At 38.1% G+C, this 12,690-nt stretch overlaps 1 protein-coding gene across 3 annotated transcripts in view; it reads right to left on the bottom strand.

The window, feature by feature from the left end:
- Positions 1-12,690, bottom strand: part of wrn (WRN RecQ like helicase) — a 39,923-nt gene that overhangs the window by 24,939 nt on the left and 2,294 nt on the right. For all 3 annotated transcript variants that reach the window (XM_017488734.3, XM_017488732.3, XM_017488731.3), the window contains exons 2-13: positions 11,097-11,215; positions 8,478-8,623; positions 8,250-8,398; positions 7,981-8,130; positions 6,626-6,674; positions 6,040-6,145; positions 5,230-5,578; positions 5,044-5,127; positions 3,527-3,641; positions 1,480-1,555; positions 1,173-1,240; positions 200-308 (exon numbers count right to left, since the gene is read on the bottom strand). In XM_017488734.3, coding sequence (XP_017344223.1) covers positions 200-308; positions 1,173-1,240; positions 1,480-1,555; positions 3,527-3,641; positions 5,044-5,127; positions 5,230-5,578; positions 6,040-6,145; positions 6,626-6,674; positions 7,981-8,130; positions 8,250-8,398; positions 8,478-8,623; positions 11,097-11,215 — 1,520 coding nt within the window. The remainder of the gene's footprint in view (positions 1-199; positions 309-1,172; positions 1,241-1,479; positions 1,556-3,526; positions 3,642-5,043; positions 5,128-5,229; positions 5,579-6,039; positions 6,146-6,625; positions 6,675-7,980; positions 8,131-8,249; positions 8,399-8,477; positions 8,624-11,096; positions 11,216-12,690) is intronic.

Genomic DNA, 12,690 nt, shown 5'->3' with positions numbered 1-12,690 from the left:
GAGACAATCATATTCTGTCTCATGCTTATAACAAAGATTTATATCAGGTTTATCTGTTATTCAAGCAAGAAGTAGTCAGTCAAGTGTTGCAGGATGTATAGAATAACATGCAAATTCGATAGGCTGGCCAAATCAAGCTGCTCATACAACCAGGAAAATGTTAAGACTGCTAATTTTGAGCTCCCTCAGAGTTACCCACTGGAGCTGCAGCACCTGGTCCTCCATTAGTGCGATCAGAGGGGAGATGACCACGCTGATGTTCCCGCAGTACACAGGAGGGAACTGGAAGCACAAGCTTTTTCCATAACCTGCACAGAGTGGTATACATATCATATGCATATACATATCAAAATAGCATGAAGGCAGAACATCATAAACTCAGCTTCAACCTTCATCATGAAGTTAAAATCAACATACATTAGCAGTTTTACAAAATGCACTTGGCTTATAGCATCACCACAGATTTTTTAGCTTTTAAAGGGGCAGTTTGTAAAAAAAAATTTTTTTTTAATTTTTAAAATTTGATTTATAATTTATTTATTTATTTTATTTTATTTTTATTTATTTTTTTTTAAAGAGTCCTCTGCATCCTATTAGGCAAACTGCAATAGCAGTGAAAACAATGCACAAGCTTTCTCTTTCACCCGAGCAACATGTTGAACTATTAAAGAAAAGGGTCAGTGGGTCTGCACTATTGGAGTTGGGGCTCATTTCTGGGCCAGAAAAATAAAAGTAAATAAAAGCCTGAAGTAAGGAAACTAGGCAGATCGATTGGAATGAAATATTCTGAATCACAGTTTTGCTTTTCTAAGGTATATTTGAAATTAAATGATGATTACAGATCTAGAAAAAAAAAATGTAAACCTTACAGACTGCACCTTTAATCTGCCCTGTATTACAGCTTCCCACCTGAGATTTTTATCTTCAGGCATTACATAATTTAAAATGACTGTGCTGGGAGGCTTGCACAGCAATGCATATTATTTAGAAAACATGATCTCTATAAGCCTGCAAAAGAATACTAACAATAAGCTGGCTGAAAATTTGATCATCAAGGCCATTTCTATGAATTGGCTAATTATATGTCCACTACCACAGAATAAGAGATTGAAATATACAGATACATCTCAAAAATTCATCACCCTTTCCCAGAAAAAAGGAAAAACCCTTACCAGTTGCCATGACAACAAGGTTATCCCTCCTCTGCTCGAACACGGACTGAATCACTTTCCATTGTACCCTGCAGATGAGTGTCATGTGCTAAATTAGACTTGGCTTCTGCATAAGTTCTGTGAAAATTGCAGTGGTAAAGTGCATGCACAGCCTTTAATGCACTTTCATATCAAAAATAGCACACTGATATAAATTCCTCTGTCAAGTGACACATCTGGGATATTTACTAAAAGTACATAACATGGTTGAAAATCATGAAAGCTTCAAAAAAAAGCATGGAATAAAAATGAGTAGGTGCAGACATACGGTTTAAAATTGTGATGTCCAAAATACATTTTCAGGCATTTAATATGCTCAGGAGCTGGCTGGGGGAAATTTGCATCTAAATGTGGACAAAAAAGAAAAAGAAAAAAAAGAACAGTTGACACCAAGGACAATAATGACTGTGAGAAATGTCATGACAAACTCACAAACAAAACTTGCATTAAAAGAGCACTAGTTAGCAATTAAACTCTGCTGAAGGTTGCACTGTATTGTACTGTATGCGTCAGTGCATGCTTCATATAAGAGAATATGACGTTATTCACACAAACGGTTAGTTTATGAATGCCATTTTTACACTTTAAAAGGTATTCTGCTTTATTTATCTCAAAAGTACCATTACATACATTTCAGCATTTAAATCACCTTAATATATTACGTATAATTTAATGTATGTTTTAACAGAAACCTATTGAGGAAAAACTCATTTAAAAAAAAAAAGAATGCTCTTAAGCAACAACATGGATTTACTATTATTCCTAATTAAATAAGGACTCCTAGGCATGTACACATCTTCCCAAACACCATGAATAGGAAGCGTACATACAGAATATGAGCATGTGAGCAAGGATTAACACAGTGTGGTGCCCATGAACTTATAGCTAAAGTACAGACTCACCACACATACTACAGAAAAACATGAGATCCAACCAAAAAAAAAAAAAAAAAAGACATCATTGATGGACATGGGTCTCCAAATGCCGTTCTAGCCCTTACACTGATGCTCAAATCTGAATGCAACTCACATGATGCAACATGTCATGCTCAATATCATTATTTCTGTTTATCATAAATGGCTTGTATGAGGACTACATGCAAAACCATCAGAGAATATGTCTAAAATAATCATTGCACACATGTACCAAATAAGGCAAGTCCAAGAAAGGCTGTTGCAAGTAACCATATCAACAGCTGAATTCAGCACCACAGAGAAACACAGCAGCGAAACACAAACAGCGAAACTTACACAGCAGCAAAACATACACTGACTTGACAAGCATCATTAGTCTAGTCGTTATCTTAATCATTTGTTGACCCCCAATTGGCTGTTGTCCCAGCGCACTCACCCAATCCCATATACGGATAACCTGGGCTTGTTTGCGAGTAATATATAGGGTTGCACTGTTTGTCTTGATAACTTAAAGAGAGAGAGACAGATGGTGAGGGAACAACTCTTTATATGAACTTGTTTTATGGATGTTCCACTACATATAACTATATACAGATAAAAAGGTACAACGTGTACACTCTTACTGGAAGGGGACTCCTTTTATAACACAAAAAATAATCAACAAAGAACTCGCCATGCCTCCAACTGTGTATCTTTTCAATTCCGGCAACATTTCCTCGGACAATAATATTATTAGATTTTAACATTCTTAAATGTATTCCGTTATCATGGTCTAATCCACGAGTCCCGTCCATCAAGATGTTGTTAAATCTAGATTGCCAACTGGTTACCACTGCAAAAATTGACCTTCATACGACCTTCATCATAACGCTGAGGAATTTGCAAGAATCTGGTCTCCTTTACAGTCTTATCTGGAGAATGCGGAATAATTATATCATCTAATTTTATTATTACTACTACTGTTATTACTCTTTAGCTATATATTTGTGCACTCTCTGTTGTACCTCTCCGATCTGCCTACCATAATTAAGCTTTCTGTGGGGTGCTATAGCTCATCTCATTATTTTCCTTTTTTTTGTAAGAAATTTAATGTTGGCCCTGGAAATGTAATTGTATAAAACCAAAGAAAACAAAAGAAACAACAAAAAAAAGTATCTGTCATTGTTTAATAAATAAGAATTGTTATCATGGGCTTATTTCTGTGGGATAAGAGGAATAAAGCACATTTGGACATGGTACCCACATCACACCACCTAGTCATTGACTACTTTCCTATATCATCACACCCAGTCATGCTTTATTCGTATTCCAAGAATACCCTTACAATTTGTTTTTCAGTACTTTTCTTCCTCTAAGAAAATATGTGTTTATATGAAAATAAGCCTGAACTAGACAATTTACCAAATCCTTCATCTTCATCCTCTTCAACAACCTCATCTTCATCATCAGCAATGGCCTCAGCTTCATTAGACTGCTTTTCAATACTATCATTCAGTTTCTCCATTTTTTCAGCACACTATTAAAAAAGAAAAGAAACGAATGGATGAAGTGACTCAGCTGGAGACATAAAAAAGTTTGTTTTGCAAGTTGTAAGCAGGACACATGGAAGCGTATTTGAGATGCCAGCTTTTAAGATCAAATGACTATTTATCAAAGGGAATTTCCTCTCTCATTTTCACTCGCACACCAATTGTAATTTGCCTGTCCAGAAGACCAGCAAACTGTTTTACAAAGAGTAATGCAACAGCAGATCCGTGGGCTGAATGTGTATCTTTATAGATAAAGTTCCTATAATATGAGTAACAGATGACTGGACTAGAATTGCCAAAATCAGCTGAACTAGGCGGCATCTCCTAGGCAGTGAACAAATATAACTCCACAATAAACACTGCATGTTGGTATTTTGCCAATATGTAGTAGTCTAGTTTTTTTTAGCAACTTGATGTGACACAGAAACAGGAGTCCTTGACATGCCTGTTTACACACACGCTAGGAACACTGCACATACATACATTAAAAAAATAATAAAAGTCATGCAGATACAGGTCAAGAGCTTCGTTTAATGTTCACATCAAACATCAGAATGAAGAATAAGTGTGATCTCTGTGACTTTGGTTTGGGTATTTCCGAAATTGCTGGGGATTTCCCACACACGACAGTCGCTAGAGTTTACACAGAATGGTGCGATGAACAAAAAACATTCGAGTTCTGCGCACTCATGCACAAAACATCAAACCATCAGGTGGATGAGCTACAACAGAGAAAAAGACCACATCAGGTCCCGCTCCGGTCAGCCAAGAACAGGAATCTGAAGCCATCATAGGCACAGACACACTGAAAATGGACAGTGGAAGACACACCTGGTCTTTTTTCAGACTTCAGTTTCGGTGCCCATGACAGATACTCAGATACTTCTTGGCTGACAGGAGCAGAACCTGATGTGGTCTTCTGCTATTGTAGCCTATTCATGTCAGGTTTTGATGTGTTGTGTGTTCTGAGATGCTTTTCTGCTCAGCACGGTTGTAAAGAGTGATTATTTGCGTTACTACAGACTTCCTGTCAGCCCAGAACAGTCTGGTCATTCTCCTCTGATATATCCACACACAGGATGTTTTTTTGATTTTCACACCATTCTGTGTAAACTCTAGAGACTGCTGTGCGGGAAAATCCAAGAAGATTTCTGAAATACTCAATCCAGCCCACATTGTACCAACAGCCATGCCACGATCTACAGCACAGAGATCACACTTTTCCTCATTCTGATGTCTGATGTGAACATTACCTCAAGCACTTGACCAGTATCTGCATGGTTTTTTGCAATGTGCTGCTGACACATGATTGCTGATTAGATAACTGCACCGGTGCTCCTAATAAAATGGACGCAGTGTGTATATGTGAAAGCAAAAACTTGGCTTTACCTCAATCATTTCATTGTCAAGATCCTCATCACTCTCGAGTTCGTATGACAACTCGGCAGAGTCTTCCAGAGCCGATTTCTCCTTCTTTAAACAGAAGACAGCTGAGCCATTAAACCCCACAAAACAAATGACTTAAGATTTTTAAGAAAATCAACATCAACAAAAAAAAATGCTCAAAACTTGTACCTCGAAAGCTAAAATGGATTGCTCCTCGGTCTCCTCCTGTCTGGCCTGCATCTCCAGCATCTGAAGCTCATACTGAGTGATATCCAAGGACATGACGCATTCCCTCTGTACTGTCTGAACAGGGCCGTTTGTATCCTCTTCCAATGACAATGAATGCTTTACATGGTCTCTGGATGCAGATGTCTGATTGGCTTCAGGACCCATGGTGCTGATCTCAGCACTCTGCAATTTAGGACTGTGATCCATGCTGGCTTTAGAGAAACGTTCTTCTGCTAGGTTTTGGTTGCTTACCAGTAGATCTTTAAGAGACGCAACTTGCTGAGATAAGTCGTCCACTAGCTTTTCAGTTCTGCAGGATGAGAATGTGCTAATTATTCATAAATATTCTTCACCCAGTTTGCTAAAGAAATAGTACTTATGACTTGTGAGAATGCTGTGAGGTAATGCTAATGATCAATATTTGAATTTACAGATTTGCCAGTACAATTATTTATTTGCTTAATTATTTATTTTAGAGTGTACAATGGAAGTGGAATCTAATCTGATCAAGCACCTGTATAACAGTTTATATAGGTAAAGTTTTTCTTCCCCTTGGTCTTAGGCCAAATAAAGCCTACATACCATAATTGTGTATGCATTTCTAATGCTAGCTTACGATACAGAAACAACCCGAATTCAATGCTGCAGGCTATAGAAAAAGAGGAAGAAGGAACCAACGCAACCAATGATTAAAATATTGTGGTTGCAAATCTATTATTACTACAACCGGAATGTAAAACACAATACAAACAAAAGTGGTAAAAATATAACCTGCTCGTGCAGTTGACTCCCTCAGGAATACATCTAGTAATGTCATCAAGCTCTCTGCTAATCTGGCAAAGCTTCTGTTTCAAGCAATCTTGAGTTTTCAGTGAACCTGTACCATTGCAACAAGAATATATTTGGAGAGATGGTTAGCAAATTGACAGTTATAGGGGTGGATGAGGAAAAAAAACAATTATGGCAGAATCAGAAATAGTTCAATCGACCAACTAAGTTTTACTATCTGGCCAAAGATTTGTGGACAACTGACCATCACACCCTGTGCTTTTTTAAACAACCCATTACATATTTATTCCCCCTTTGCTTTCCACTAGATTTTGGAGCATGGCGGTGGGGATTTGTGCTCATTCAGCCACAAGAGCGTTAGTGAGGTCGGCCACTGATGGCACTCTGTGCAGGACACTCCAGTTCTTCCACTCCAACAATTGTGTGCTTCCAGCTTTGTGGCAACAGTTTGGGGAAGAACCACGCATGGGTGTGATGGTCAGGTGTTATATAGTGTACACGTTTCACTTATTTTCTATTCTCATATTAAAATAAGCAAACACAACAAAGAGCATGCAGTAAATTTCACCTGGGTTCACCACCATTCTTTCTAGCTTCTGGTGTGCTATGAATCCAGCCTGTAAGGAAATGTGAAGAAGTCACTAAAACATTTTTGGCCTGTCTAAAATTTAACCAAAATATGACCACAAAAACAATCCAGGTCGGGCTGGTGTGATACCACCCTAAAGTGGATTATTTTTGTATAACAACAGCACAATTGTCAGTGTGTTATTCCACTTATAACAGATAAACGTCTTCCATAAATGTTAAATAACAAAAAACTCTTACGTTTTACTAAACATCACGTTTGTTAAAATACATTTATTATTGGTCTTATATTATGTGGAGCTTCTGCCATACAAGAGAGTATGTATGAGCTGTTACTATAGAAAAAATTATGTATTAGAAAGAGTGCATTAATATAAGCCTATCGTTCTTGCTACAGCTGGAACTACTGTCTGAGTCGATACATGAAAATACCTCTACTGTAAGCTAGTTACACAACTTCCAAAAAATTTAATATTTGGTTTATATACACACACATAAATAAATAAATACACACTGAATATTACATTTTTAGGACGTTCTGTATTACCAGCTTACAGCAGATGTATTTTGCAGTTTGAATTCTCAAATCTGATTGGTCAGAAGGTGTGCATTATTTTTATATTATTTGTATGATTGTTTTGTTTTTTTAATCCAAAGTGTTTTAAATGAGAGCGAGTATAAACGGAGCATATTCACTAAGAGTTATAGGTATTCTTCCATAAAATGCCTGAATAAAATAAACACTACAGACAATGATTCAAAATTTCCACTTAAACACTAAGTGGAACTATATTTCTCTCAAAGAATATACGTTATATGTTCAAAGTTTCGTTGAACACCTGACCATCACACCCATATGTGGTTCTTCCCCAGACTGTCGCCACAAAGCTGGAAGCAAACAATTGTACACGACGCCTTTGCATGCTGTGACATTACAATTTTCCCTCACTGGAACTAAGAGGCCCAAACATGTTCCAGCATGACAGTGCCCCTGTGAACAAAGTGAGGTCCATGAATACATGGTGTGCAGCAAAAAAAAACAACAACAAAAAAAACCTCAGGTGTCCCGTACCCCAGGCCTTCTCGCCTGACGTAAATGCTCGAAATCATTAAAGCTCTTGTATCTGAATGAGCACAAATCCCCACAGCCATTCTCCGAAATCTAGTGGAAAGCCTTCCCAGAAGAGTGGAGGTTATCATAACAGCAAAGGGGGGACTAAATCTGGAATTCAACAAGCACATATGGGTGTGATGGTCAGGTGGCCACAAACTAATGGATGCCTCGAAGAGATATTTTAAATAAATGAGAACAAGTGCACTGCGTGTCACACTCACATAGGCATCTATTGCAGCATATTGTTTCTGCTCCTCCGTGAGTCCAAAGTCATCCCAGTGACTACAGCGCACATCCTTGTCTTTTAAGATCCGTTTTTTGAACAAGTGTTTGACCAGCCCATCCAGGCTCCATTTCTCAAAACACTTCAGCTGATTTTTAGAGAAAGAGCCAGAGAAAAAAAAAGAAAAACGTGGCCGTTTCAAGAATTTAAAAAAAGGATTTTGCTTGGACTTTTTTGCGTATGAAACAGAAACAAAAAAAGACTTACTTTCTCATTTGCCAAATCAGAGAGTTCGACAAAATTCTTCAGCGTAATTTCGTAATCTGACAGCAGCTTCCACTTATCTCCTTGGACACCCACCCCAACCTTTTTGATGCTCTCATCCTCCAGAAACATCTTTAGGCCAGGAGGGAATCCTGCAACAGTGTGGAAAGGTGAGTGGGAGGCTACCAGAGCAAACCATAATTCATTTAAGACTGCAAGCAAGCAAGCTACCTGACATCGACGAGATGTGAAAAAGGTAGCATTTCTCTTCCGACGCGCAAAGCTGAACCAAAGCAACCTTCTTAGTCTTCCCCTTGGTGAAAGACGGAGGCCATTCTAAATCAAAGCCCACAGCCGAGCCAGGCGTGAGAGAGGATCTGAGTGGAGATGAAAAGCACACAGGCACAGCAGGATTATAACTACCGTGCAGTGCTGCAACAACTAATCAATAACAATCGATTAGTCGGTCTGCGCACGGCACATTTACTTCATTACGTTACTTCTGTTCCGAAAACACGCATCGGCGATTAAATACTAAAGTTGTGTCCCAAATGAAGTACTATACACTTACACTATGCACTGTGTACTCTACAGTCTAGTGTATGAATTTTAGAAAGGTAATATCATCTCAAATGGAACACTAGCGTTTTTTTTTTTTTTTACTAACCTGAAGTGTACACCGTTTCCTAGTCGACAGCGCGTGATGTCATACGCACGTAATGAGACGCTGCTAGCTTTAGCCTTTACCCAGAGTCATCGACAATAACTTTCTTCAGTTTACTCAATGTTACCTTTTATAAAAAGTAATGCATAAATACTATTATATAATATAAACTTATATATATATATAAAATATACACACACACACACACACACACACACACACACACACAGATACACAGTATCTTTGCTACGATGTAAAGTAGTGAGTGTACAGCTTATATAACAGTGTAAATTTGCTGTCCCCTCAAAATAACTCAACACACAGCCATTAATGTCTAAACCGCTGGCAACAAAAGTGAGTACACCCCTAAGTGAAAATGTCCAAATTGGGCCCAATTAGCCATTTTCCCTCATCGGTGTCATGTGACTTGTTAGTGTTACAAGGTCTCAGGTGTAAATGGGGAGCAGGTGTGTTAAATTTGGCATCATCACTCTCACACTCCCACATACTGGTCACTGGAAGTTCAACATGGTAACTCATGGCAAAGAACTCTCTGAGGATCTGAAAAAAAGAATTGTTGCTCTACATAAAGATGGCCTAGGCTATAAGAAGATTGCCAAGAGCCTGACACTAAGCCACAGCACGGTGGCCAAGACCATACAGCGGTTTAACAGGACAGGTTCCACTCAGAACAGGCTTCGCCATGGTCGACCAAAGAAGTTGAGTGCACGTGCTCAGCGTCATATCCAGAGGTTGTCTTTGGGAAATAGAGGTATGAAAGCTGCCAGTATTGCTGCAGAGGTTGAAGGGGTGGGGGGTCAGCCTGTGAGTGCTCAGACCATACGCCGCACACTGCATCAAATTGGTCTGCATGGCTGTCATTCCAGAAGGAAGCCTCTTCTAAAGATGATGCACAAGAAAGCCCGCAAATAGTTTGCTGAAGACAAGCAGACTAAGGACATGGATTACTGGAACCATGTCCTGTGGTCTAATGAGACCAAGATAAACTTATTTGGTTCAGATGGTGTCAAGCGTGTGTGGCGGCAACCAGGTGAGGAGTGCAAAGACAAGTGTGTCTTGCCAACAGTCAAGCATGGTGGTGGGAGTGTCATGGTCTGGGGCTGCATGTGTGCTGCCGGCACTGGGAGCTACAGTTTATTGAGGGATCCATGAATGTCAACATGTACTATGACATACTGAAGCAGAGCATGATCAGTATGCAGTATTCCAGCATGATAACGACCCCAAACACACCTCCAAGACGACCACTGCCTTGCTAAAGAAGCTGAGGGTGAAGGTGATGGACTGGCCAAGCATGTTTCCAGACCTAAACCCTATTGAGCATCTGTGGGGCATCTTCAAACGGAAGGTGGAGGAGCACAAGGTCTCTAACATCCACCAGCTCCGTGATGTCGTCATGGAGGAGTGGAAGAGGACCCCCGTGGCAACCTGTGAAGCACTGGTGAACTCCATGCCCAAGGGGGTTAAGGCAGTGTTGGAAAATAATGGTGACCACACAAAATATTGACACTTTGGGCCCAATTTGGACATTTTCACTTAGAGGTGTACTCACTTTTGTTGCCAGCGGTTTAGACATTAATGGCTGTGTGTTGAGTTATTTTGAGGGGACAGCAAATTTACACTGTTATCCAAGCTGTACACTCACTACTTTACGTTGTAGCAAAGTGTCATTTCTTCAGTGTTGTCACATGAAAAGATATCAAATATTTACAAAAATGTGAGGGGCGTACTCACTTTTGTGAGATACTGTATATAAAAAGTATTTATGCATTATTTTTATGGATGCACAAAAAGCACCGAATTAAACTACAGTCTTAAATTAATGATATATATCTGGTGTGTGTCTCTGTGTATTGGGTTCTTTTCAGTCTTACATAATTGGACAAACAGTTGTGTAAAATTTTAGTCTTAAGTTTATATTTGTACCACTCAGTTTGTGGATTTTATTTTAAATAGAATCTAACGATTAATCGTTAGATAATCGGCCAACTAATTGATTATGAAAATAATCATTATTACCTTGTACAGTAATATTCACTATGCACATTACAATATAATATATCTTATAAAGTACCATGGTGTTATATAATCCTGTATTAAAATCAACCAAGCTTTCATGAATGACTATCGCTGCAATCTTCTCTATTATAGTTAACGAACATTACCTTAAATCCTCTGTTAAAAATGAGCAATCGTTTTTCTCCTGGCTGTATAAAACTCTACCACCAAATTCCAGATAGGGAAGATCCTCCTCAATGATGTTCTTTTTGTAGATACCCCGTGACTGATGGAGAACAGAAAAACACAAAATAAGTAAGTCAGATATAAAATCATACTTAAAAAGGATCAAAAGAAGTCCTTGGCAGTTTACAGTGTCCACTCTTATATGCAGATTAGGAGTATTTAAATCTTTGAGCTTTGTTGTTATAAACATATTTTCCTAAGTATGTAAAGCACTTGAATGTAATACCATGCAAATTTGTTCTAACTCATTTGGTTAAGCCAAGATGCCTTTTCAGCGATCACAAACCAAGACTTTGACAGTAAAAACGAAAGCAAAAGAGTTGCAGAAAAACACATTGCCATGTGCATACACTATATGAAACGCCAGACTTCATATTTACATAATAATATGCCATATTTAAGTAAACTTTTAATGTAGTGCTTCTTTGATTAAACTGTGTATATTTTGTGTACAACACTTAATTTTTTACTAAATCTTCTATTATTACTGAAGTGCAGTTACTAGTGTGTGTGTGTGTGTGTGTACAGTCCAAAAAGTAACAAAATTCATTGAAACTCTGAAATAATAGAAGCTGCCGAGGATAAAGGAATATGTGTATATGTTTATGCATGTATAAATTCATCCATCTTCGGTGATCGCGTTCTTAGGGTTGTGAGAACCTCTCCCGAGAACACTGGGTATGAGGCAGGAGTACATCCAAGTCATCTCAGAGCACCAGGGACACACACATAACAGAAGAAGCACTACAATGAAAATCCCAAACCAACACATTCTTTAAACAAAAAGTAGATCACGTGCATAAATAAATCTTTAATTTCACCTTTTACAGTACTGTGACCTAAAATGGTACAGTCAATTGTACTTTTCCCATCTTGCGCTTTTTCCCCCCCATCTGCTTTACTGCGACTGCATCTGAACTACAGCTCATTGCTAGAGCGATAGCATTATTCAAACTAATTCAGATTCCTATAACAGGACCGTGATGTTTTTTAAACAGCAGTGTCAGTTTGTCTCTTCACCTTGAACTGTATGTGTTTTATATATATGCTGTATATGTATATGCTGTATATGTTTTAGCAGGGAAAAAAAAATCTAGAACGCTGAATGATTCCCAGCAGAGCACGTTTAAGTTAATTTTGCCTGTTTTTAAATACTCTTCAAAAATACACAGAGTTAACAAGTTATAATTAAGGAGTCATTGGTTTTTAAAAAAACCCATATATATATATATATATATATATATTAATTTTAAATAAGCAAATAAATAAAAAGGCTATGCAGTGGCGTATGCAGGGAAGTGAATATTTTTTGATAGTTATTAATTAGATAACAGTATGAATGGTAAATTACACTATGTTATATGTATCTAAATCCTCTGTTTGTTTGTCATTAATTTTTTAAAAACCATTCTTTACCACAAACGCACCACAAAGCTTGCCTCTGGACGTTGTCTGATAGCTTATCAGCTATACACCAAACTGTATGATTTCAGGGTAATAATAATAATAATAATA

The sequence above is a fragment of the Ictalurus punctatus genome, chromosome 16, assembly GCF_001660625.3.
Source record: "Ictalurus punctatus breed USDA103 chromosome 16, Coco_2.0, whole genome shotgun sequence".
Lineage (NCBI taxonomy): Eukaryota > Metazoa > Chordata > Actinopteri > Siluriformes > Ictaluridae > Ictalurus > Ictalurus punctatus.
The sequence above is the reverse complement of the archived record's forward strand: the minus strand, read 5'-3'. Positions and strand labels throughout refer to the sequence as shown.